At 46.1% G+C, this 25,901-nt stretch overlaps 1 protein-coding gene across 1 annotated transcript; it reads right to left on the bottom strand.

Moving 5' to 3' along the window:
• Positions 1 to 602: 602 nt before the first annotated feature.
• Wtip (WT1 interacting protein) lies at positions 603 to 25,882 on the bottom strand. The gene is made up of 8 exons (XM_003467311.4): positions 24,974 to 25,882; positions 17,517 to 17,618; positions 5,667 to 5,734; positions 5,458 to 5,520; positions 5,215 to 5,345; positions 4,425 to 4,476; positions 3,764 to 3,832; positions 603 to 1,462 (listed from the first exon to the last, which is right to left on the bottom strand). The coding sequence occupies exons 1-8, from the start codon at positions 25,623 to 25,625 to the stop codon at positions 1,322 to 1,324; spliced, it is 1,278 nt and encodes a 425-aa protein (XP_003467359.2). The 5' UTR covers positions 25,626 to 25,882; the 3' UTR covers positions 603 to 1,321.
• Positions 25,883 to 25,901: the final 19 nt, after the last annotated feature.

Consider the following 25,901-nt stretch of genomic DNA (forward strand, 5'->3'; position numbering starts at 1 on the left):
GAAAGGGCAAAAATAGTGGCCGGGAAGAGGTGGTCCACAGGAACGCATTTCAGTCAAAACAGTCCTTGAAAACCAGCTACAGTTTATGGTGACTAGGTCCACCCCAAGTACAATTCTAACATAACCCATCAGTGCAAAGCCTGTCCCCTCAATGCTTATGAGACCTTTTCTCCTGGCACCAAGAGCTGAACCCAGTGCTTTCACACTAAGCTACAACCCTGGTGTTTTGTTTTGAATCTTGAGACAAGAGTCGCTGTCACTACAACGCCTAAGCTGCATCAAACTCCACACCCTCTTGCCTCAACCTCCTAGAGTCCTAGGATTCTAGGCATTCGACATCACACCCATCACACACATTTTCCAAAGAAAAACTTAACCTATATCCCCTATAACTGTAATCTATGAGGCCAGTTGCCATGACCCTGACCCACAAAACCTCACACTATTCTAAACTCTAAAGGCAAACACACAGTGAGATTTTAAGCAAATTTATACAAAAATAAACTACAATGTCCTTACCATCTGAAATCCAACCAAGTGATACACAAATCGGACATTTGCGACTCCGGTGTAATTTTAAGAAATAAAACCTTGGTCCAAGCTCTTATAATAAAACTATATTCTTTTAAAGAAAATGAAAATATCCTCAAAGGAAAAACTTAATTTAAGTCAAATCATTTCTTTTGTCATGGAGTCTGATGCACAGCGCACAGGTCACTTCCCGGCAAGGCGGGCAGGGCGCCCCCTCGCGGTCCCTCTTCAGCGACACCTGCAGCTTGGCATTCTGCGCAAGGCGGTCTCTTCCACCGGCTGAGGATGGCAGGAAAGGCAATCCCCAAACCAAGAGCAGGGAACGGGAAACGTGGCTGGAAACACCCTTCAAAGTCGCCACGGCCACACTCCGCAGTGTCCCCCGAGGGTGTCATCTCTCACCCGCTCTGTGGCCCCACGCAAACAAGGCGCCCTTCATACCCACCAGCGGGCAAGGCACTGGTTCTGCTGAAACACCCACACCCAAGGCACCCTCCACCAAGCCGCCCCGCTTTCCTGCCACACCCTGTCTGGGAAGGGCAAGGGCCTTGGAGGGTCTCGGGACTGAACCAAAAGCCAGTGAAGGGGCTGATGGGGGGCAGTAGGCTGGGGCGGGATGGCTTGAGGCACAGAGGTAAATAAATAGAAATAGCTTCAACGCGGGGATCCGGCCCGGCAGACAGGACGTGACAGCAGCTCGGTGGGAAGTGTGCGAGGGGCGGGGGTAGAGCTGACAAAACCTTACACACCTGGCCCTCTCCCCACTCCCCTGTCCCCCACCCAACGCTGCTCAGAGCTCAGTGACTCGCACAGCAGGCGAGGGAAGCGGGCCTGGCCCAAGGCGCCGCAGGTGGCAGCAGCGGCACAGCAGGTGGCCCTCCAGGGGGTAGCAGCGGCTTCCGTCTTCCCCGCTCAGCTGCAGCCCACAGTCCTAGGGGAAGAACACAGGGGAGCACAGTCAGCAAAGGGACAGGGCCTCTTCAGACACCCAGATGTCAAGGGGCGGCCTCAGATCTGCAGGCTGGGACTCTACTGCAGGACACTGCGAGGACAGGGGCTCTAGGACACCCAAGAGTAAACAGCTGGATACAAATTTGGCATCTGGGTGCACGGCCTGGGCAGTAATGTGGGCATCAATTTGACCTGAGAATTTTTGTGTATGTGATACTAGGAGTTGAGTCCAAGACCTACACAATGAACCACATTCCCAGCCTTGTTAATTTCTTTATTTTGAGGCAGTGTCTAGCTAAATTGCCTCAGCTGGGCTCAAACTCGTGATCCTCCTGTCTCAGCCTCCAACACTGGTATCATTACAGGCATGTGCCACCTTTAGTGTGGGAGGGGTTGTTTGCTTTTGTTTTTTGTCTTTTTGAGACAGGGTCTCACTATGCAGTTCAGGCTCACTTTGTAGCCAAGGCTGGTCTTGAAATTGCAAGGATCCTCCTGCCTCAGTCTCAGGAATGCACCACCATGCCCAGCTTTAGTGTGGTTTTTAAAAACAATATAACAAGGTTACTCTCCCAGGGAGTGTAGAACAATGAAACCAGAACAGTGAAGAGGAAAAAGAGCTCAGCCTTGGAGACTGCAGAGAGGTGGCAGAGAAAGTGATGGAAGGAAAATATACAAGTGAGGAAAAACCAAATACAGAGCAAAGTGAGGTCCCGGGGGTGGGGGAGGGCAGGGTCAGCTTGTGCAAAGCTGTTGCCTGCAGAAAGTCCTCCTGAGTCTACCTACATCATGGGGAACACAATGCCAGGCCCAAGGGGCCTTAAGAGAATGCTTGCCTAGAACACAGGAGGTCCTGGGTGACAGGGCAGGAGGAAGAGACAGAGAATGTAAAAACACTGAATAAGGAGCTGGCTCTGTGCCCTCGCAGTAGCCAGCACTAAAATGCCTGGCAGCTTTTACCCTTGGAATTCAAAGCCCCTACAACTAGCTCCTGACTCACTTCATAGGTAATGGAGCGGGGCTGCTGTTCTGCAGTCACACCTCAGGTCTCCTCCCTGTCCAGCCATACACCTCACTTCTCCTGGCCTAGGCCCTGCTATTACTCCTGGGCACCCAAGTGAGAAGGAAGGGCCAGGACAGCCAAGTACCGTTCTACTCTCAGCCTCTAAGAAATAGCAGCATCCTCATGCCCCTCACAACCTACCAAAGAGCAGCTCGCTCCTGGGCTAAGGCCTGTGCTCAGTGACACCAAGGAGACACCACAGCCCACAAGACAGACAACTGGGACACTGTCTAAGCACTAAGGGCTGTACTCTTTTAAATTCATCACTTCAGGTATTGATATAATGATAGAAGCTAACACACTCACTCTCTGTTGAGGTCCCTTTCAACCCTTCCCACGCCCCAAATTCCTGCATTCAGTCACCTGCCAAACTCAGGCCCTTCTCCTGCTCTATGATCACACTACTCAACCACTTCCTGGACCCAAAACCACACCCTGGCTGCACCAGCCCCTTCAGAACCTCCGATTCCATCTCCATTCCTGCTTCCTCCAGTTCTGTACAGCTGTGGCTTCTAAAATCCAAACATGAGCCAGAGGTTTAGCTCAGTGGTACAAGCGCCTGCCTGGCAAGTATGAGGTCATGAGTCCGATCCCTGGAACCAAAAATAAAATAAAATAAAATCCAAACACAACTTTGCTGTGTCTTTTTGTCTCCAAGGTAAGTCCACATTCATTACTTCACATGGCCTTTTGTCCCTAGCATGTGATAAGCCAGCTTATCCAGCTACACAGTCACACACACACACACACACACACACACACACACTCCTTATGCACCCAAAGGTATTCTGCTTCCACTGCCTGGAAATATGCTTATCACTGCCTTTTTACCTCATATTCACCCTTTCAATTTTAGTTTGGGCATCACCTCCTCCAGAAAGCCTCCCTTGATTTTCTAAGGCTTCCTATGTGCTCTCCTCAGTAATAATCACTTTGTGTAGACACTACAACAACACATGTCTCCCAAGACAGTAGGGATGACTATATTCTGTTCAATTGCAGCACTCCACACTGTAAATGTCGGACTGAATGAGATGTAAATGTCGGAATAAATGAGAAATGGCCTAAAAGAGAACACACCTTGAGAAGGAAAGAGATCGCTGGGAGAAGACAGATGGCTCATAAGTCATAGAAGAGGAGATGGACCACAGAATACCTAGGCAGGACACCTGTGTGGGAGGGGACTAGCCCAGTGCCAACCTGGTGGAGGGCCCAGCTCACCTCACAGTGGTAACACTCCACGTGGTAGTCTCTGTCCATGGACACCACACGGATGGTCATCTCACAGCCCTACAGGAAGAGACAGGGTTCACACACAATAAGCTCCCTGCGACTCCAGGCAAGTTATGCACCAAAGCACACATCTGCACAAACTGCCCTTGTCATAATGGAGATACACTCAGCCCCTGTGAACACAGACATGGTGCTTCACTGAAGCAAATCAGGCAACAGCAGGTGACACTGATGGATGCATGTGTACTTTGGCTACTCTAGCCGTGTTCCCAGGCAGCAGGCTGGGACAGACCCAACTCATATAAGAGACCCAAGGTGGGACCTCTAGAGAATCCTCATCCTCCCCGCAGCCCAGCCAACCTCCACCAGCACAACTTGACAACCCAGGGAGCAGCGTTTCACCCATGGAGAACGGAGCTCAGGGTAGCAGTGGGAAGGCCCAGCAAGAGGCCAAGCAAGCCTCTTTCGTATAACTCATGCCAGGGGCAACCACATGGGCATACCACTCGTCCCTCAGCTTGGAGAGATGTGGAGCAGGGGCATCTGTTCAACCCTCCCACTGAGGCCCAGGATGTGAAGTGGACCAAACAAGAGAGGCAGGAGCCAGCAGGGCCAGGTACCTAATTGTCTGCAGGTGAGTGGTTCCTACCTGTGCAGGGAGGATAGGACGAGCACAAGAGGCACATTTTGGTGCAAACACCCTGAAAGAATAAAGGAAACCAAAAGTGACCAGCTGAGCAACCAGGGGCTAAGGGCACAAGGGGAGGTATACCCTCAGTACCCCCATGACATGGGCCTCTGTTCCTGGACACCTGGAAGGGGAAGCATGGCAGTGGCACATCATCTGGCTCCCCAGTTCACCTCCCCCTACCACCTCCTGCAGGACAGCATCAGGTTCTGTCCTGCCACCTCCACCTCCCCCCTGCTTTCTGTGAGTTCCCTGCCCCTTAAGATCCACATTTAGGCAACCATGTGCCAAGATCCCAGAGGGCTGCCTGACACTAATCCCAAGACTATCAGCAGCATAGGAACCTGGAGCAAGAGAAATGGAACAGCAGCCTACAGGCAAGGGAAAAGGCATCAGACAGGTAAGGGAACCGGAATGTGTGGCACTAAGCCCATGCCCAGGTGGAAGATGCCTGGCTCTAGGGGCAAAGGTCTAGATGGAGAATAGGGTAGCCAGGAAAGACCCCACTACTAGGAAGAGACTCCAATAGCATGAAGAGGGGTACATGAGGCCAGACAGGCAGACACAGGGGATGGCTGAACCACTGAGAGATGACCACCTATGCCCTAGCCCCACTGCTGAGTGCCCAGGAGGAGGGCAGAGGGGAGAAGACTAAACACAGAAAGCAGAGAAAAGCAGGACAGAAAGCTCTCCTAAGAGTGGCTGGGGAAGCAGTGTGGGTCACATCTGCTCTGCCTCACTATCAACTCACGTGTGGTAGTCTCGGACACAGTAGATGTTGTTCTCCACGTCCACCGTGAAGGGCACCCCATCCAGGCACTCATTGCACACGGAGCACCGGAAGCAGCCCGGGTGGTAGGATTTGCCCAGAGCCTGAAGGATCTGAGGGTGGGAGGCACTGAAGGATCAGTGGAGGGGGGGGGGGTGTCTCAGCAGCGCCCCCTACAGGGGCTCAGAATCTCAGAGGGGCTCAGGGATTTGAAAAGACTCTCACCATCTCCATGATGAGGTGTCCACACACACTGCACTTGTCAGCCGTCTGCTGGAACCCGGAGTACTGGGAGAGGACACAGGATCCAGGACGTCGTGTGACAAAGGGGCAAGCCCTGCCCAGCCAGCTCCTGCCTCTTGGCCACAGGTCTCCAAGCGAGTCAGAAAGAGGGTCCCGCCCCAGCTCCCACCCTTGGTTCGGCCTGGACTCACCAGGAAGTCCTCCTGGCAGTACACTTTCTCGCCCACGTTATAGAAGGCCTTCCCACGGAGCCGTCTCCCTGTAAGGACCAGGGCTTACAGTGGGTCCCTATGATGCTGGAACCATGGACGGAGCTGACTAGCATCTCTCAGATGATACAGTGGGTTATGGATACATGTTTGAATTTCCCTTCAATGTTTTGTTATTATTACAATAATAAATACTTCCCCCAATTTAGAATACAGTGCCATGAGAACTCTGCAAGACGCTGTGAATTCGAATATACGACTATTCTGTGCTGGCTCAAATTCCAGCACTCAAGAGACTGAGGCAGGAGGATCAGTTCAAGCCTAGCATGCACAATTCAGCAACTTAGAAAAAAATCTTGTCTCAAAATAAATAATTTATAAAAAGAACTGGACATACGCTGAACTGGTTCATTGCAAAGATCTGAGTTCAATCCCCTATGGTGGAACCAAAAAAAGATTAGAAAGGAATTCAGGGCCAGGGATATAGCTCAGCAGTACAGTGGCTGCCTGGCAAGTGCCAGGTAGTGAGTTCGATTCCCATACAAAAAAAAAAAAAAAAGGAAGTCAGACTATCTTTAATTACACATGACATGGTTGTGTTGTATACAAAATTATAAACAATTTATAAGAAACCACTAGGATAATCAAGTTTTGCAAGACTGTAAAAGAACAATATAAAAGCCAAATGTATTTTATATACTAACAACAAATGATTGGAAAATAAACTTGAAATTTTAAATTACATTTATAATGGCATCAGATATATAGAAGAAATACTAAAGGATTAATTTAAGATTTTAAATATCTCATGTTTTTTCCTTATAGGAGATCCAAAATACAATAATGTAATCAGCAAAATAAAAGATAAGACAGAAGGATATAGAAAGCTAGGTCTTTTGCACTTGGGTAGAAAACCAAGAGACGGAGGAAGGAGGGCAGAGAAGAGGAAGTAAAAAGAATTAAGATGTCTTACATATTTATACCAACTCCACACAAAGAATGTACTGGAAATATGTACTAATAAAAATCAAAATAATTAAGGGAAGATGGGTACATTGTGATACCAAACTCTGCTGAGTTTACTTTAAAAAGAAAAAAGAATAAAAATGAAGATACAGAATTTCAAAGCAAAATAACAGGTGATAAACAATGGCTAAAACATTATATATTGCTACCTTCAAAGTAGTTGCTCATATTACAAAATAAGCATAAAAAATTGATCAAAAATGAAAGCACAAATCATTCTTTTTGATGAACTAATACAGATTAGCAGTATAATTATCTATCTTGTATATACTGAGAGATTTTAAAAGATCTACATATAGTAGCCCAGCGTGGTGGCTCACGCCTGTAATCCCAGTACTCGGGAGGCTGAGCTAGGAGGATCGTTATGAGTTCAAGACCAGCCTGGACTACAAAGCGAGCTCAAAGCCAGCCTGAACTACATAGTGGGACCCGGCCTCAAAAAAGGCAAAAAAAAATCTACATACAAAAAAATAAAATAAAGGGAGGGCTGGGGAATGAGCTCAATGGCATAAGCGCCTGCCCAATGGCAAGTGCAAGGTCATAAGTTTGATCCTCAGTACCAAAAAAAAAAAAATCTACATATATAGAAATATATGCCATTGCAGAGATAGTTCTCCACCTGTTCTCTCAAATTTCTGAACAACTCAAAAAGAAAATACTAAGAGCTCTCATTCTGGATACTCTTTTTGAGAATGTCTGTAGAGCAGATTCCTTAGAAGACAGGTCACTTCTCTTAGGAGCAGAGGGCACATTTGCCTGCTGCCCAGTATAATGCTGGCAGCATATTATAAAAATGGGCACATGGCACATACCTGTGGTCCACTACTCATGAGACTGAGATGGAGCACTTGAGCCCAGGAGTTCGAGATCAGCCTGGACAATACACGGAGACCCCAACTCAAAAAGTAACACTGGAGTTCCCTAAACTCAAAGTTCTTCATCCCTGACATGCACTATCTGCACAGCTTCTTCCTAGCCACACCATGTCACTCCTGCGGGACCCCAAGAGCAAGCACACTGAACTGAACATGAAAATTCATGATGTTAGTCTCAGATCCACGACTTCAAGTCATCTGTGAACATCAAAAAGTGGCAAGTTCATCCTCCAGCCTCAAGGAGAGTAAAACCTAAGCCCTTTACAGTTCACAACCAGGGCCATGGCTTCAAATGTTATAACAATGCTGAGTACAAAGTTGGCACATTCGTATAATCTCAGCACTCTGGGAGCCTGAGGCAGGAGGATCACAAGTTCAAGCCCAACCTGGGCAATTTAGCAAGATCCTGTCTCAAATTTAAAAAAAAAGACCCTGAGTTCAATTCCCAGTACAGGGAAGAAAAGAAAAAAAAATCACACATACACACACATTTTGTTTCATTTTTGTTTTGTTTTTGAGATGAGGTCTTGCTATGTAGTTCAGGCTGGCCTTGAACTCACTGTGTATCCCAGACTGGCCTCGAATTCATAGCAATTTCTTGACTCAGTCTACAGAGTGCTGAGATTCCAAGTATTTAGCACTAGTTTCAGCTAAAAATATTTTTAAAAGCCAGTCATGGTGGCATAAGCTTGTGATCTAGCCCTCTGGAGGCTGACAGGAAGATCACAAGTCTGAGGTTCCATGGGCTACAAAAGAAAATAACCACATTAGGTAGGTTTGGGATTGGCAGGGAGATACAGCACTGGCCTTAGCATGCCCAAAGCCCAGAATTCCCCACCACTGAAAGAGAAAAAGAAATCACACTAGGTGAAAACACACAAAACATCTGACTGACAAATAACTTCAACTCAGAATAAATAAATATATATTCCTGAACTCAATAACTTAAGTCACTATTAAAATAAATAACTCAAATATTTAATTATTTAAATTTTTGTTAATTAAATTAAAATAATTAAAAGACAATTCCCAATGTTTAAAGAATGGGGGAAAAAAACCTTGAACAGATTTTGCAAAAGACCTATTTATGGCCAAGAAGCAAACAGTAAGATATTTGCCCCCATTAGACAATCAGGGAAATGCAAATTAAAACTACAATGAGCTACCACTCATCAGAATGGATAAAATGAAAGACAAAAATACCAACTGTTGGCAAAGACATAAAATAAACCAACTCCCTTACATTTTTAGTGGGAGTATAGAGTGGCACAGCTCCTTTGGAAAACACTCTGGCAGTTTCTTACAAAGTTAAACATACACTTACCCTATCACCCAGAAATTCCAATCCTTGGAATTTACTCAAGAGAAATGAAAGCATATGTCCTCAAAGTGAACTCTACAGGAACATTTACAGAGCCATGTAGTATCTACCAACAGTTAGGTGGATAAACAAACTGCGGGATAGTCATCCAGTGGATTTCTATTCAGCAATAAAGAGGCAGAAGCTGGGTGAAAGAGAACTAATGAGGGGCTGAGGTCCCACATAGTGGTTCACCACTTGTCTAGCACTGGCGGGGGACAGTGTTCCATCCCTAATGTGCGCACATGCACATCCAGACTATACCACAATACATTTCATGAGTAAAAACCCTTGAGTGTGGGCAACCTGCTCAGGACCCCTTCTCTCTCTCTTCAGACAAAAGCTTTCTTTCTCTCAATAAATACATTCTACTCTTACCTCCGTTGCTCCTAAAATTCATTCTTCAATTTTAGAGAACACGAATTCACAGACACAATAGGTTGGGCGTTTCAGTCCCCTATATCATTTGGAGGTCTTCCACCAAGATCACTGGATGGAGAAACAGGCAAAACAATGCCAAAGCCCCTAACTCCTTTGGAATGCATTCCATAGCACTGGAAGATGTTTGATCCTTCCATGTTGAAAAAGAGACAATTGGTATTTCTCTGCAGGAGTGTGCGGCCTACTCCTAGAGCCAAAGTGGAATACAGAGACTTAAAAGCTGTGTGCATACCCAAGATGAAAATGCCTGGTGTCTATCAAGGGCCTCTAGACAGGATCTCTACAGATGTACCTCTGACTGCTGTTCAAAAACTGCGACCCTGTTCAGCCTAAAGCAGCTAGATCTGTCTTCTGTTCTTTCCCCTCAAGGCAATTCAGGTTACTTCTTCAGAGGGGGTATTGTTGCAGGCGCTGTACTAGTTAGAAACATTATAGGCAGTGAGATAGGGCTAGGTCCTCAATACAGCCAGTGCAGACACCTGGCAGCTGCCTGGGAAGCTGACGCATCCTGCTGTGGACCAAGTCTCAAGACAAAAGACCATACAAATGCACCCATATCCTGGGATTGATACCCTAAATAGTTCCCATCCCTCTAGGAAGAGTCACTGCTAAGAATGCCTGCTTCCTACGTGACTCGCTTCCCCATTTGTTCCTAATGTAATCAATTTTACCTGAACTATTGATCTTATTGGCTAACTACAGTTATGTCTCACCTTATGCCCATCTGCCTTGTGAGTTCCCAGTCTTCCCCCTCCCTGAACCCATGATTTTACTCTATAAAAGACCCTGGAAAAGACAAAGTCCTTGCCAACTCGCTCTGGACCCTTTCTGTCTCTCTTCAGACAGAAGCTTCCTTGTTTTAAAAAAAATATATTCTACTCTTTAAAAAAATCCTTGAGTGTGTAAGAGTACTCATAAAAGAAAATATTGACTTCACTCAATTTTTTTTAGTGTTTTCAATTTTTATGAAGAAAACATTCCAGGGGTCTAGGTATTTGGCTCAGTGGCATAAGCACCTGCCTTGCAAGCACGCAGTCGTGAGTTCAATCCCTAGTACCGATAAAAAAAAAAAAAAAAGAAAAGAAAACATTCCTTCAAACAATTTTTATATTCCCTAAGGAAATGCTCCCTCTCAACCCAGACCTCAACAAATTCCCACAGACAGACTTCCATAAACAAAAACTATAAAACACATAGGGAACAAGTTATCATGGCCAAGAATGAGGACAAACCACAAACAGTAGAAGCAAGACTTCAAAAGACATTTGACGTTGGAATTGTTAGAGAATACAGAATAGGTATGTTTAATATGCTTACAAAATAAAAACAGATGTCTAAAACATAAGATTACAAAGATTTCTAGGTCATTTTAAAAAGCAGTAATTGTAAGCAGACAAAAATGAACTGGAATTTATGAAGAATTTCTTTTCACCGCATATGGCAGTACATGCCTATAATCGCACTATTCAGGAGGCAGAGACAGGAAAGCTGCACGTTTGAGAACAGTCTGGGCAATTTAGCAAGATGATGTCTTGAAACAAAGTAAAATTAAAAAAGGACTGGGCATGTAGCTAATGGTGCTTGCCTAGCATGTACAAGGCCTTAGGTTCAATATTCAGTACTGGGAAGGATTAGACAGTCTGGATCTAAGCAAGGGAGGAGGATGGATTTTTTTTTAATCAAAGATATTATTAAGCCAGGCATGATGGTGTACTCTCAAGGCTTCAACTGGAGGATGCTTTTGAGGCCAAGGCCAACCTGGCCTACATACTGAGTTGAAGTCCAAAGTGAATTACATACGTAGTGAGACCCTTCCTCAAAAAACAAACAACAAAAGACATCATTAACAAAGCGACGAGGCAACTACAGATTGAGAAAAGATATCAACAGTATACATATATATATATCTGTATAATGAACTTCTTCTATGATATACAAAGTACTCCCACAAATCAGTAAGAAAAAGTCTGTAAATAAACCAAAAAATAAATAAATAAATAAAAATAATAAATAAAATGTGAGTCAGTTGTACTGATGCATGCCTACAGTCCCATAATTCTAAAAGGCTGAGGCAGGAGGAGTTCAAACCTGAGCCTAGTCTGGGCAACTTAGCAATTTAGTGACACCCTGCCTCAAAAAATAAAAAAGGCAGCTGGGTATATGGCGGTATAGCCTGTAATTCCAATACTCAGAAGGCTGAGGCAGAAGGATTGGCATAAGTTCAAGGCCAGCTTGTGCTACACAGTTCAAGGCCAGCCTGAACTATGTAGTGAAACTGTCTCTAAATAAATAAATAAAGCTAGGGATGAAGCTCAGTGTCCACATCCCGGGTTCAGTGCTTAACACATGGTCAGCAAATATATTTGCTTATAAATAAATATGTAAAATGATCAACAAACTCATGAAAGATTCAAGAGTCATTACTCATCAGAGAAATTCAAATTAAAGTCACATTAAGACACTACTTCTTAACCAGAACGGCTGAAAGATGGACAATGCTCAGTGCTGGTAGGAACCAGGAAAACTGGAACTCCCATATACTGCCATATCCCAATAACCTGCTGTGAAGTTCTGTACCAATTTCACTGTATGATCTTAGTTGGCTTTCCAGGACCTTCCAGAGTATTTATTCTTACTTATTAAATAGAAAATAAGGCAGACTGCGGCCCTTTCAGGAGGAGAACCAGCAGCAGCTCCTGAGATCCGCGCCATGTTGGAACTTAGGACCCTGAGAAGCCAAGCAAGTACCTCCCTGGTAATCGGTGGCAGTGTGGCAGACTACAGCCCTTCCAGGGGGAGAACCAGCAGCAGCTCCTGAGATCCACACCATGTTGGAACTTAAGACTCTGTGAACAACCATCCTGCCTCCCTGCTAAACAATAGTGAACCTACTGATGCACAGCCTAGAGTCAAATATCCCACTTCCCCTCCTCCCTTTCTCCCCCGCCCCCCACCGCCCATTAGCAAATGGGAACCAGAAATCTGAGCGTCTCCTGGGAGGTTGACCATAGCAAATAAGGGGGACTTCCTTCTACCATCTCTTTGAAGGCAAATTATTTTTACTACTGTTTTGCTCTTTTCTGATTAATGGTACTGCTCTATTTAATATTCTGTTTTTTTTTTTTTTTTTTTTTTTTTGTCTTTTTCCTTTTTTATCGGTACCAGGGATCGAACTCACGACTGCCTGCTTGCAAGGCGGGAGCTTATGCCGCTGAGCTAAATCCCCAGCCCCTAATATTCTGTTTTGATAAGTTCTATAGTGTTCTATATTTCATCTCATTTTGATATACGTGATTGAAAGAACTATTATAAAGATAACAAAATATACTATGATACCTATTACTGTTATCCCAATAACCTGCTGTGAAGTTCTGTACCAATTTCACTGTATGATCTTAGTTGGCTTTATTCTGGTCTTGTTCTGTTGTATACTTTCAAAATAAAATTAAAAAAAAAAAGAAAATAAATGCAGAACACTCTGCATTCCTTTATAGTTTGCCTCTGATACATATAGGTGTGAGTTTCCTTAATTGTCTTTATTCCTGCTTGGGACTACTTGCAACTCTACTCCTTGACTCAGCAACTCCAATACTAGAGATGAGAAAAATGTCCATTAACAGTCACTCATGCCAAATTCTGCAAAGCACTTAAAAATCTATTCCCAGAGTACAGTTCAGTGGTCCCCAGCATGATGAAAAAAGGACGAATAAAGAGTTCATTAACACTTGACTGTCAAGAGGAGAAATCCAGAATGACAAAAATGTTCTATCACTTACTGATCTGGGTGGTGACAACTGAGGCCCAGTTACACATGAAAATGCATCTAGCTATAATACACTCTAAGATCAGTTTACATGACACCTTATATAATTTAATTCTTGATAATAAAACAAACAGACTATCAAAAATCTTGAGGCAGATTTCAAAACAAAACAAAAACAAATGGAATATACCAGGCTAATATTTCACATTTGAATTCCAGAAGGAAATAACAAGAATGAGAGACAAACAATTTTGGAAAATAAAATAGCTCTGATTGTCCCTAAATCAATAAAAGACCAAAATTCTCAAATTGAGAAATCTCAAGGAGTCTCAAGGAATAAAAACAATTTATTGGCAGTATATGATTTGTTTTGCCATTTTCTTCAAGGCAAAATTTAATGGAGTTTTAAAATTCTAATGTAGCCAAATTTATTAATCTCTGATTTTATTGTCAGTGATGGACAATAAAATGCCTATCAGTATATCAGTAAATATGTACTTCTATACTTACTCCTGAAAGTGTCTAGTTTTGCTTTACACATTTAAACCTTTAACCCACTCAAATTTAATTTCATATTTTAAGTAAGGGCAGCCAATTTTTCCAGAACCAATTGCAATGCCACCTGTCTCACTAATCAAGTATCCATGTGGCCATGGTCTGCTCCTGAACCCTCTGCTCTATTACACTTGTCTGTCCTTGTTACCAGTAATTAATGTGACAATATGTATTGGTGCCTAGTAGTGGATGGTGCCCAAACCTGGAATGTTTAAAGACCATATTGACAATTCTTAGCCACTCAACCATTTAAATTTTAGAATCAGCTTACAAACTCATAAAAATCAGCTTAACTGGAATTCTAATGGATTTAATGGTAAACTGTGGAAAAACTAACATCTCTATACTATTGAATACAGCTGTTGGCATATTGATCTTTGTTCATCTGCAATGACTATGATCTCTCAACAATGCCAGATAGAAGAAATTATCAAAAGCATCGTGTTTTTCCTATTAAAAGGTACATTTTTATTCCAGGGGACTGAGCTGGAAGATTGACTGGAAGATTGGGGAAGTTCAACCCCAGCCAGGGCAACTTAGCAAGACACTCTCTCAACATGTTGGGGACCTGGGAGTGGTGGCACACATGTGTAATCTCAGCACTTGGGAGGCAGAGGCCGGAGGATTGCCAGGAGTTCAAAGCCAACCTGAGCTAAAGTCCAGCCAAAACTACAAAGAAATACTTTGTCTAAAAAAAAAAAAAGGAAAACACAAAGAAAGCAAAACAGAGATTGGGGATGTGGCTCACTGTAAAGGCCCTGGGTTCCCTAGTACTTAAAAAAAAGTACATATATTTCACTAATAAGTATGATGCTTGCATAGATTCATGGTTATCAATCTTAATTACAGTTAGAAAGTTCCATTTTATTTCTAGCTTGCTATTAGTTCTCTGAAAAGTGAATGTTGAACTGGGCATGGCAGCACATACTTGAAATCCCAGCTGTTGGGAAGCTGAAGCAGGAAGCTGTAAGTTTGAGGCCAACCTAAACTATATGGTGAGCTCAAGACCAGCCTAAACAATATAGCAAGACCCTGTCTCAAAATCCAAACGAAAGAATAAATATTGAATTTTACTGGCTACTTTTTCTATACCTATTGAGACGATTATATTTTCACCCTTTAATCTGTTTAAGAGGCACATTACATTAATGAATTTTCTAATGTAGATTCATGTAGTTTTACTTACTGTGTTTCCACCAAAGTAAGATCTAATACAAACTTAACAGTCAGCTCACTGTTACCATGGTGATAGCCAGTGTCATGTAGAGCATTACACCTCACTATTTTCTTGCTTGGGGTTACTAATAGCAAATAAGGCAAGAAAAGGCTGATAGGGGCTTTGATCTCCAGTTAAGTTCTATTTTCAGAGAAAATAGTTACTATACAGATAATTTGGACAAATATATTATCTTAATTACACATTGTTAAAGTTAGTTCCAAAAACTGGGTGTGACACCTGTGCACACCTGTAATCCCAGCACTCAGGAGGCTGAGGCAGCAGAATCGCTGCGAGTTCAAAACCAGCCTGGGCTATAAAGTGATCCCAAGGCCAGCCTGAACTGCAAGACCCTGTATCAAAAAGACAAAAAAAAAATTAGTTTCAGAGATAAATAGTACAACAAAAAACTCTCAGAACTAAGAGGAATCTCTTTAATATTAAAAAGAAAAAAACTAAAGGGCAACACTGCAGTCTGAAAGGGTTCCTAAGTTTCACCCTAACCAATGGCAAAAGCACACACCAAACACAGAACACCTTGAGCCTGGGTGCTGTGTTGTATGCCTTCAGGGGTACCATGCATGTTGTATTTCATGACATGCCATCCCCACTGGCTATCTCAAGGATTTGTGTCATGAACAGCCTTCTTCCTGAGAGTTCTCAAAAAGAAAAAACACCTCTTTCTCACTCTCTGTCACACACACACACACACACACACACACACACACACACACACACACAAATGTGACTCCGAGCCTGGCGCAATAGCGTGCATCTGCAGTTCCAGCTCCTAGGAGCTCATCTGGAAGATGAGACAGGCAGATTGTCTGCACCCAGGAGTTTGGGTCCATCCTGGCAACTTAGAGAGTAGAGGAGAATAAATCTGAATGGCATCAGAATTTATCAGCATCCTCCCTAATGGCTCACCGGTAGAGCACTTGCCTAGTATTTGCAAGGTTCTAGGCTCCAACCCATAAAAGACAGGACGGAAGGACGGAAGGAAGGACGGAAGGAAGGAAGGAAGGAAGGATGGAAGGAAGGAAGGAAGGAAGGAAGGAAGGAAGGAAGGAAGGAAGCCTCCTCAGTATAATAATCTACAGGAAACAGTGGATCCAACCCAGAAAACAGACACCAGAGGGTTCCACACAGGCCTAGCACTCAAGGGGACAGACTGCTGAGGGCCTCCAGTGGGAATTCAGTATGAAGCCTGGATGGCACATTTGAGGTAAGAAAAATTAAAAGCTAAGCTAGGTGCAGTGGCACATGCCACTGACACAAGTGGATCACAAGTTCAAGACCAGTCTAAGCAGTTGAGCAAGATCCTATCTGAAAACTTAAAAAATAATACTTAAAATGTCTGGGGCTGTAGCTCAGTGGATGAGTGCTCTTGAGTTCAATGCCCAATACCACCAAAAACTAAAACAAAACCAAAAACCCCCAAATTTTTAAAAACCACCTACTAAGCTTAAGGGTATACCTCACTGGCACAGCACTTCCCCTATCATGTTTGAATTGTGCTCAATTTCCCACACCTCAAAAAAAAAAAAAAAAAAGCCCTAAAACTTTGTATTAGAACTATTTGAGGAGCCAGGCATGATGGCACACAACTGTAATCCCAGCACTCAGTAGGCTGAGGCAGGATTACCCTGAGTTTTGAACCTCAGCTACATACCAAGTTCAAAGCAGCCTGGACTACATAACAAGACCCTGCCTCAAAAAAAATTTTAATTAATTAAAAAAGAAACTTATTTGACTTAACAATGTATACAGATTATTCTGTAACAAAATATTAAAAAATGTTTAATGTAAATAAAAGATGTCTGCTTAGGGGCAAAATTAAACAACAGTGGGAAAATCAAGAGTGCAGATTTATTAGGGCAGTTGGAGTATACTTACCTTTTCTTTTTTTAAATTTTTTTTGTTTGTTTTTTTCGTTTTTATCGGTACCAGGGATCGAACTCACAACTGCACACTTACTTGCAAGGCAGGCGCTTATGCCGCTGAGCTAAATCCCCAACCCCACTTTTTTCTTTTTTGTTTGCTTTGTTTTTATTTTTGTTGAGACAGGTTTTCACTATATAGTTAAGGCTGGACTTGGACTATGTAGCCCAGGCTGGCCTCAAACTTGCAGCAATCCTCCTGCCTCAGCCTCCGAAATGCTGGGATTACAGGCATGCACCACCACACCTAGCACTTTTTTCTTTTTATAATACTTGTATTTACACTGTCTGTAAACAGAGACGAAAATAAACCAGGAAAAAAACATTAGCCCTACATCCAGGTAGGCAGAAAGCCTCTCACTACTCTATAACCCATCCTCCAACAGACCCCAGTGCCCAGCAAGTGACAGAAGCTAGAGCTGAAGACAGGAGGGATGGCCTTTCCTATAGCCCTAAAGGACTCCTCAGTTCCCTGCCAAGCCCCAGTACATCTCCCCAGCAGCCTGGGGCCCTCAAACGGGCCAGGTGCAGAGGCCAGGGGCCATGACCCACCTGCAAGGGAAGACTGTGGTCAGCCTGGGCCAGAGCTGGGTGCCTATCTGCCTGGGACTCGGGTGTGAAGGAGCAAAAAGGGGTATTGGAAATAGGTTACCTACCGCAGGAGTCACAGATGAAGCAGTCAGTGTGATACAGGCTCCCCATTGCCTGGCACGCTTGCCTTGCACCATAGATGCCAAGCCCACACTTGATGCAAATACCTAGGGGAGGAGAAACAGAGAGAGCAGTGCTTGGCACCACGGACTATGGAGCCAGACGGGCAGGCATGCAGCTCCTGCCCGATGCTGCCCATACACCTGACCTTGGGCAAGTTCTTCCCTAGCCAATGTTACTGAACGCTAGTGGGGTCTACAAGGGAATCCATGATTTGGGGCTTGTTGCTGTCACCTGAGGACTCAAAAAGCTGAGCAGAGAGAGCAGCGGAAGTCACTGCCTGCAGATGTCATGATAGACCTGGAACACAGTTCCAGACACCTCCCCATGACCTAAGGGAAAAGTCATTTTTTCAGGAACTAAATTCTATTCTTCACAATCAACATGGATTTTCTGACCCAGACACGAAGAAATAAGACCACACAGGCACAGTCGGGCAGTCACTGACCCTCCTCCGTACCATGAGACACCTATCATCTCTCATAAGAAACCTATCAACTCTCCTCAGTCAACACACACACCTTATGCCCCACACTGGAGCAACTGTGATACACAAGGCTCTAAGCCCAGGGAGCCTGTATTCCAGGGGAGGAGACCAACAACCCCAGTTAAATAATGCCAGATGGAAACAAGCACTATGGCGAAAAATAAAGCTGGTTAAGAAAGACTATGTGGGGGCTGGGGATTTAGCTCAGCGGCATAATCGCCTGCCTTGAAAGCAGGCAGTCGTGAGTTCGATCCCCGGTACCGATAAAAAACGCAAAAGACAAAAAAAAAAAGAAAGAAAGAAAGACTATGTTTAGGGGCTGAAGTGTCACCCAGCCAGTGGTAGGACATTTGCCCGGCAGGAATGAGACCCTAGATTCCAACCCCAGTGACACGCATACGCACATGCGCACACACACATACATGCACATACACAAAGTCTGAATGTTTGATTTTCAAACAGATTGCTCAAGGAAGGTCCTAATGGCAAGATCTGAGCAAAAGCCTGAAGGAAATAATGGGAGGGAGCAGCTCCTATACAGTCATCTGGGACTGCTAGACAAAACTGGCTACCACTCTTATCAGGGTGTGTAGGGCAGGCCAGAGGGCAGCAAGGCAGAAGGTGGAAAAGAGAAGGGTGACCAACAAGTCCCGGATGAAGACTGGTTTCAGCCTTGGGGCACTGGCTAGCCTTCCTAGAGACGCAGACAGAGGCAGCCAGCTGCCCTGATGTAGCAAAGCCCCTGTACGTGAGGAAGACGTGAGTGTCCCCTGCCCCACAGCATGGGAAGAAGGCTCAGCACAGCTCCACCTACCCACTTCTTGCTGCTCCAGGACATGCTGCAGCCACCTACCTCCTTTTCCCCATAAGGTCTGAATATCCCTACCTAAAATTTGTTTAAGATCATAAATGTTTCAGATTTTGGAGTTGTTTTATTATGCAGGTTTTTGTTGTTGTTGTTTCAGATTTTAGAATAGCTGCACAGATTTTAAGCATCTCTAATCTGAAATTCAAAATGCTACAAAAGGGGCCAGGGACACAGCTCAGTGGCACAGCACCTGCCTGGCAAGCACAAGGTCCTGAGTTTGATTCCTAGGACCCCTCCTACCAAAAAACGCTCCAAAACCTAAAGGGTTTTTTTTTGTTTGTTTGTTTTTGAGATAAGGTCTTAGCAAGTTGCCCAGGATGGCTTTTAATTTGTGATCCTCCTATTTCAACCTCCTGGGATGCTTGGGATGATAGACATGTGCCACCATATCTGGTTAATTTGAAACTTTTTTTTTTTTGTTTTGGTACCAGGATTGAACTGACGACTGCACGTTTGCAAGGCAGGTGCTTATGCCACTGAGCTAATTTCCTGACCCTATAATTTAAACTTTTTGAGTGCCATGTTGGTACCCAAAAAAGTTTAGGACTTCAATGCATTTCAGATTTTCAGATTAGGGATACTTAACTTCTATGACACTAAACAAGCCTCTCTTGCCTTGGAAAACCTCTCCCTTCTCCATCAGACACCCCCTTCTCCCCTCCCTTAATGAAGAGGACGGCTTGTCACATACCAGTCATCTCCTGACTGCCCGCAGCTGTGCCCTTTCTGATCCATCTGGCCAGAGTGTGGACCACCCTTCTTCTGGTTCCCGAGACACAGCCTGCCATGACTTTCTGCATCCGCTCCCTGCCCAGCACTCCTGTGTACTCCCCGATCTTGCCCAGAAGCAATACCAGAGATCCTAATTTTTCAAGAAAAATTAGAGACCTAAATCTATATAAAAACTCATTCCAGGGGGCTGAGGATTTAGCTCAGCGGCATAAGCACCTGCTTTGCAAGCAGGCAGTCATGAGTTCGATCCCCGGTACCGATAAAAAGGGAAAAGATAAAAAAAAAAAAAAAAATTAAAAAAAAAACCTCATTCCATTCTGAAATTGCTAATTTAATTGCTAATTAATTGCTAATTTTACAAATGCAGCACCTGCCTGGCAAGCACAAAGTCCCCAATTCAATTTCTGATACCAGAAAAAAAAAGTCCAGCGGTCATGAAATCTCTACCTGCAGGCTTCTGCCTGTGGCCGTGGCTTCACCTGGTCTCCCCGGTCTCCCATCTTCCCTATGCCAGGTCTGCCTAGGCCTCAGGCCCAGACTCCTAACTATTAATCGACTTCCCTGGGGGCCCCAGATACTCAGTGTCCAATGTTCCAGATCCCCTCAAACTGCTCCAGGCTTGGTTTGTTCCTCAGAAGATAGTACTTTTGTCAGCCCCAGTGTGCCCCTTATCCTCCTCTCCAACTCAGAATCAATGTTCCTTTTTTTTTTCACATGGGGATCTTGCTGTGTTGCCCAGACTGATGTCTACTTCCTGGACACAATCTTCCTGACTCAGCCTCTTAAGCAGTTGGGATAACAGATGTCTGGCAACACACCTGGTGTGTTGCCTAGTTTTGACTTCACTCCTACCCTTTTCTCTCACCGGTCTGATTCTGAAGATGGTTGACAAGCCTTACCCAGCAAACTGGCCGAACTCCTCTTTTCAAGATAAGAGTTGCAAAAAAAAAGATAAGAGTTGCACATGATGGTGCACACCTGTAAACGCAGCACCCAGCAGGCTAAAGCAGGAAGACTGCTATATGTTTGAGGCCAGCCTGGGCTACATAATGAGTTTCAGTCCCACCTGAAAATACAGTGAGACCATGGCTCAAAAAACCAAAACATAATATAAAATAAAACCAGGTATAGTGGTGCATCCACATAATCGTGGCACTTTGCAAAGGTGAGGAAGGAGGATTGCCTGAATCCAGGTTAGGAAACATAATGATTTAGCAAGAGCCTGTAAACAAATAAATAGGGCTGGGGGTGTAGCTCAGGACAAAGTTCAGTCTCAACACTGGGAGAGGGGCACCTGAGAGAAAGACAGCTACCTTCCCACCTTCCTTCTCATTCATCAGCTTTGAGACTACCCTTGTCGTATCTCTGAATAAATTCCTGGAATGAAAAGTGAAAAGTGAAAAACATAAAATTCAGCTCTCCCAAGAAATAAGAATGAAAGAGTGGACAAGAGTGAAAGCCTCGGGCCTGGGACTTAACTCAGTGGCATAAGCGCCTACCCTGGCAAGTGCAAGGTCATGAGTTTGATCTCTAGTACCCCCTCCCCCCAAAAAGGGGTAGAAGCCTCTACTTTCCACTAGTTTTTGGATGTGGTGTTATTTTCTTCTCAAATTGTGCTTCCATCCCTTTAAAAAATATATATATATTTATTTATTTATAAAAGAGCTGGGTGTGGTGGCACATGCCTGTAATCTCAGCACTCAGGAAGCTGAGGCAAGAGGATTTCCGTGAGTTAGAGGCCAGTGCCGGCTATGTAGTGAGTTCAAGGCCAGCCTGTAGTATGGAGTGAGACCCTATCTCAGACAAATAAAAATACATTAAAGAGAGAACCAGGAACATGAGGTCCCTCAGAGAAGGAGGAGAGGGAAGGGCTGGGAGACTATAGTTATGTAGGATTAAGAGTTTTGTTTTCACCTTTTTTTAAATGCAAGATTCTTGTACAAATGGGCAAGACAGCATACACCTGTAATCCTAGCTTGTAGGGGGACTGAGACAGGAAGATTGGAAAGCCAGACCCTATCTCAAAAATTAAAAGGGCTGGGCTGTAGCTCACAGCAGAGTGCTTGCTTAGCTTCCAAGAGGCCCTGCTTTGCTGACAGCCCAGAGATGGAGGGAGCGAGGGAGGGAGGAGAAAGAAAGGAAGGAAGGGAAGAGCAAGACCTTTGTACAAATTTATAGCCAGAGAAAAATGGCTACTGGGAAGAAAGAAGCTGAAGATGGAAAAGGTAGAGGATGAAGAGGGAAATCCTTAACTTTTCAGACCGCAGGAAGAACAGCTGATGGGGCTGGAGGGAGCTTGAGAATGAGGAGCAAGAAGCCCACTGAAATAGACTGCAACTGGTGCCCTTGATGTTCTGAGCAAGTGGAAAGCAAGGACAAGCATCACAGGAGAGCCAAATGTCACTGAAAACAGAGTGGGCTGGGCATGGTAGCACAGGCCTGTATATCCCAGAACTCGGGAGGTTGAAGCAGGAAGACTGCAAGTTCCAGCACAGTCTGGCCAACTTGGTGAGACCCTGCCTCTAAAAGGGAAAGTAAATTTTAAAAAAAAGATCTTTGGCTATGGCTACACGTGAAGGTCCTGGGTTTGAGCCCCAGTACTGAGAAAAAGAAAAGAAGAAAATGGGAGAGGAAGGGAGAGTGGTGCCAAGAAAACCTCCAAAGTTGAAGACAGCTGTCATAGTCCAAGCAACTTCCTGAGGTGCTCGGGCCTCGCAGAGCAGCACAGTGACTGTTGCAGGGACTCATCTGGGGTCCCGCAGAGCTGAGCAGAATCAGAGATCTGGTAAGAAGCTGCTGGAATTGGAACTGAAGGCTGCAAGGGAGAAGCAAATACCAGTGTGTGGCCCCGGGAGTGAGTAGTCAGGTTCAGAGACAGGGAGGCCACCAAGAGGTTCTAGAGGCCCAAGGATACTGGGCCTCTAGAACTGGCTAAGAGCAGTGAAGCTTGGGGAGGGGAGGAGAAAGTTCCATGAACACCCATGAATGGCAAGGGGGGAACAAGAGTTCAGCTGGCACCAGAGCGTAGAGAGGAAGTCAGGATCACATGGAGAAAGATAGACTCTATAACTGTGGTCTCGAAGGGATTCCTGGAGATCACAATACTCACACACTTCCTTGATCAAATTTTGTTTTATTCAAATTAAACTAGTAAATGAAACTATCACATCTGTAGCTCAAAAAAGTCCAACAGGGCTGAGGATTTAGCTCAACGGCTTAAGCGCCTACCTGGCAAGTGCAAGGTAGTGAGTTCAATCCTAAGAACCAAAAAAAAAGTCAAACAGGGAGCCAGGTGTGGAGGTGCATACCTATAATCCCAGCACTTGGAGGCTGAGGCAGGAGAATCACTTGCAAGATTGAGACCAGATTGGGCTACACAGTGAGTTCAAAGCCAGCCTGAACTACATATCGAGACCCTTCCTCAAAGAAAAAAAAAGTAAAATGTCATGAGAACTGTAAAGCTCAAGCAAACAGCTGAACAGCTGTGTGCGTGTATGTGGTACTAGGAATGGAAGCCAAGGCCTTTGCACTTAGCTACATTCTCAGCTCTTTTTTTGAGACAGGGTCTTGCTAAGTTACTAAATTGCCCAGGCTTGGCTCAAACTTGCAATCCTGCTTCAGTCTCCCACAGTACTGAGAATACAGGTGTACCCACCATGTCTGTCACTGCTCATAATTTTAAGAAACAGAGAACCATTGCCTAAATCTTATTTGCTGGCTGCTATTGGTGTGAAAAAAATTATATCAGTTCTCAAGGAAGTTAAATCAACTCCTCTGTAGCAAGGATGACCATACACACATATATACATACACACACACACACACACACACACACACACAATCTTCTACCATCAACCACTGTTTCCAACCTGCCAGGACCAGGGCCATCCCAGCATTACATAAAATTTCTAGAACAGCCATGGAGCCCAACAAATGCATGCCTGCCCAGGCTCTGTGATGCACAGGAGGCCTGCAACTGGCTAGCTTTCCCTGAAGAGAGCAGTCTCTTTAGCAGACAGCCCCAGCTCTGCTCCTGGTATCTAACACAAAAGCCAGACCAGTCTCCCTCTGACCTCCCACAGGGAGATGCTCTCAGTCCTCAAGGCAGTGCTAGCCCATTAGCCTACACATGCCCTTGACCTCCTAACCCCTCCTGGGTTACCACCCCTGGGAGGCACAATCTGACATCCTCCCTCTCCTTTTGCTCTGTCTGGAAGGCCCCCAATTGGCCTGCAAAATGCAGCCACCTCAGCTCTCAAGATTCAGTTCTGGGCATTCCAGAGTTGTTAGCTCCACTGAATGGAAATAGATAGAAACCCCAGGACAGCCTCAGTCCCAGGCTTGATAACCACTCACTCCTTCCAAAGTCAGGAGCCCAGCCCTTCCGCTTATCAGGAAGGAATTGGGGAAGAAGCACTCTGCCCAGCTCCTACAACACTTTTGCCTGCCCCTGACTTCAGACTAAGTGTAGTCCAAAGGGATGAAAAAGCCAGGCAGTTCTGGGAAATGGAGGCTATCAGAGACTGATGGGCTTTGCAATTGCCTTCTAGGCAGGATTCCTCAAAGCAAGAATCCTTTAGAAAATAGCACCTACACAGGAACAGCCCAAAGCAGCCCAATGAGTCCAACTTGGTTCTCCTATCTCTCATACAGTCTCCACCTCTGCTGCTACTAGCACTGCTAGTACTACCACTGTCACCACAGCTTTGGGCCAGGTAGGATCTGGGGGTACCTAGGGCACTCCATCTCTATTCCTGTGAACAACGCATACAGCTGGGTGAGGGCAGCACCAGGTTAGAAGTCTCTTCTGCTGATATGAAAACTACTGGCAGGATGAGCAGTGGCAAGTGGCAAGGGTTAACTAAGAAGGAAAGGCCAAGTCAGTCCTGCTGGCACACACCTGTCTGTAATTCCAGCACTCTGGGAGTCTGAGACAGGAGGCTCTAAAGTTCGAAACAGGCTCTGTCAAACTTAAGGAGATCTTGTCTCAAAAATTGAAACAAAAAATTATTTAAAGACCTGGGGTCAGTGCAAAGGGTCTACGTTCAGGGTTCAATCCCTAGTACAGCTGAAAATGAAAATAAAAAGAAGAAATCAGAAAATAGCTCTTTCTGCCTATCAACCTGACTTTTAGGTCAGCAACAGCACGTCAGCTCATTTTGCCTTTGTGACGGGAGACCTAGAGAAGAAGCTACTGTTGTGAATAAACCCCACACCTAGTAGTTCACAAAACGCCGCCGGCTCCCCAGCCCGCAGAACACCTCCTTCTCCGTCCAGGCGGCCCTTCCGATTCCCGAGCCCCGGCGCCCGCTCACCGAAATAGTCTCGCGCCGTACGCGCCTCCAGCGCCCGCTCCAGCTCCCAGGTAAGTGTATCCAGGCGCCGCTCGGCCGCGCTCGGTCCGCCTTCCCGGGCTGGGGGAAGCTGCAGCGAAGGCAGCAGGAAAGGGGCTGGCCCTGCGGGCTCCGGAGAGCGGGCCGGCGCGGGGCAGGTGCCCGGTAGGTCGGCGTAGGCGCCCACCGAGCCGCGGGAACCCAGGCTGGACACGCTGGACCGGGCGCTGCCCACTGACGGGGGGCCGGGCCCGGGACGTGGGTCAGAGCGCCCGGAGCGCGGGCTGCCGTGGCGCTGGTCATAGCCCAGGCTGATGCCGCTGGAGCGGGCGCTGCCGCCATCAGAGCCCGCCAGGCTAGCCCGCGGACTGCCAGCCGGCTGCGCGCTGAGCTCGGGGACGGCCGCGCGCCGCGGGCCTCTCTCCGCGCGGCTCGGTCCGTCCACCCCGGCCTCGGGGCCGCCGCCGCCGCCCTTGCCTCTGCGGCCCAGCGCCGGCGCCGCCTCGTCTCCCGGCCCAGAACGGGCCCCTCGTCGACGCCGGCCCGGGGAGTCGCCTTCCGGCCCCGGTTCCCGCAGGGCCAGCCCAGCCAGGAGCAGGGCCGCCTCGTCCGCGGCCGCCCGGGAGCGCTGCATGGCCCGGCCCGCCGGCCCTAGCGTGTCACCTCCGCCTCCGCTTCCCGCCGCCGCTCCGGCCGCGCCGCCTCATCGTCCGCCAGAAGCCCGGAGCCCGCCCCGGGACCCCTGAGCGCGGGGCGGGGCGGGGCCGGCGCCGGGCCCCGGTCGCTCTGCCGGCCACGCGCGGACCGGGGGACGCGGAGCGGCTCTCGAGGGCGCGCGCGGCGGAGGAATGTGCGCTCCGCGGCGCCCGGCCGCGCCCCCTCCTCCCTGCTGTGCGCGGGCGGGGGGAGG

Source organism: Cavia porcellus, unplaced genomic scaffold, assembly GCF_034190915.1.
Source record: "Cavia porcellus strain 051 isolate PalLab524CR breed Dunkin Hartley unplaced genomic scaffold, mCavPor4.1 scaffold_7, whole genome shotgun sequence".
Classification (NCBI taxonomy): Eukaryota; Metazoa; Chordata; class Mammalia; order Rodentia; family Caviidae; genus Cavia; species Cavia porcellus.

What these genes read in the sequence shown, in the direction of transcription:
- Wtip (XM_003467311.4), bottom strand. Translation starts at nt 25,625, where the DNA reads ATGCAGCGCTCCCGGGCGGCCGCGGACGAGGCGGCCCTGCTCCTGGCT. An exon ending in CTTCATCTGTGACTCCTGCG is followed by an intron (nt 5,735 to 17,516) that starts GTAGGTAACCTA and finishes TGGTCCTTACAG; the next exon opens with GGAGACGGCTCCGTGGGAAG. An exon ending in GACACCTCATCATGGAGATG is followed by an intron (nt 5,346 to 5,457) that starts GTGAGAGTCTTT and finishes TCCCACCCTCAG; the next exon opens with ATCCTTCAGGCTCTGGGCAA.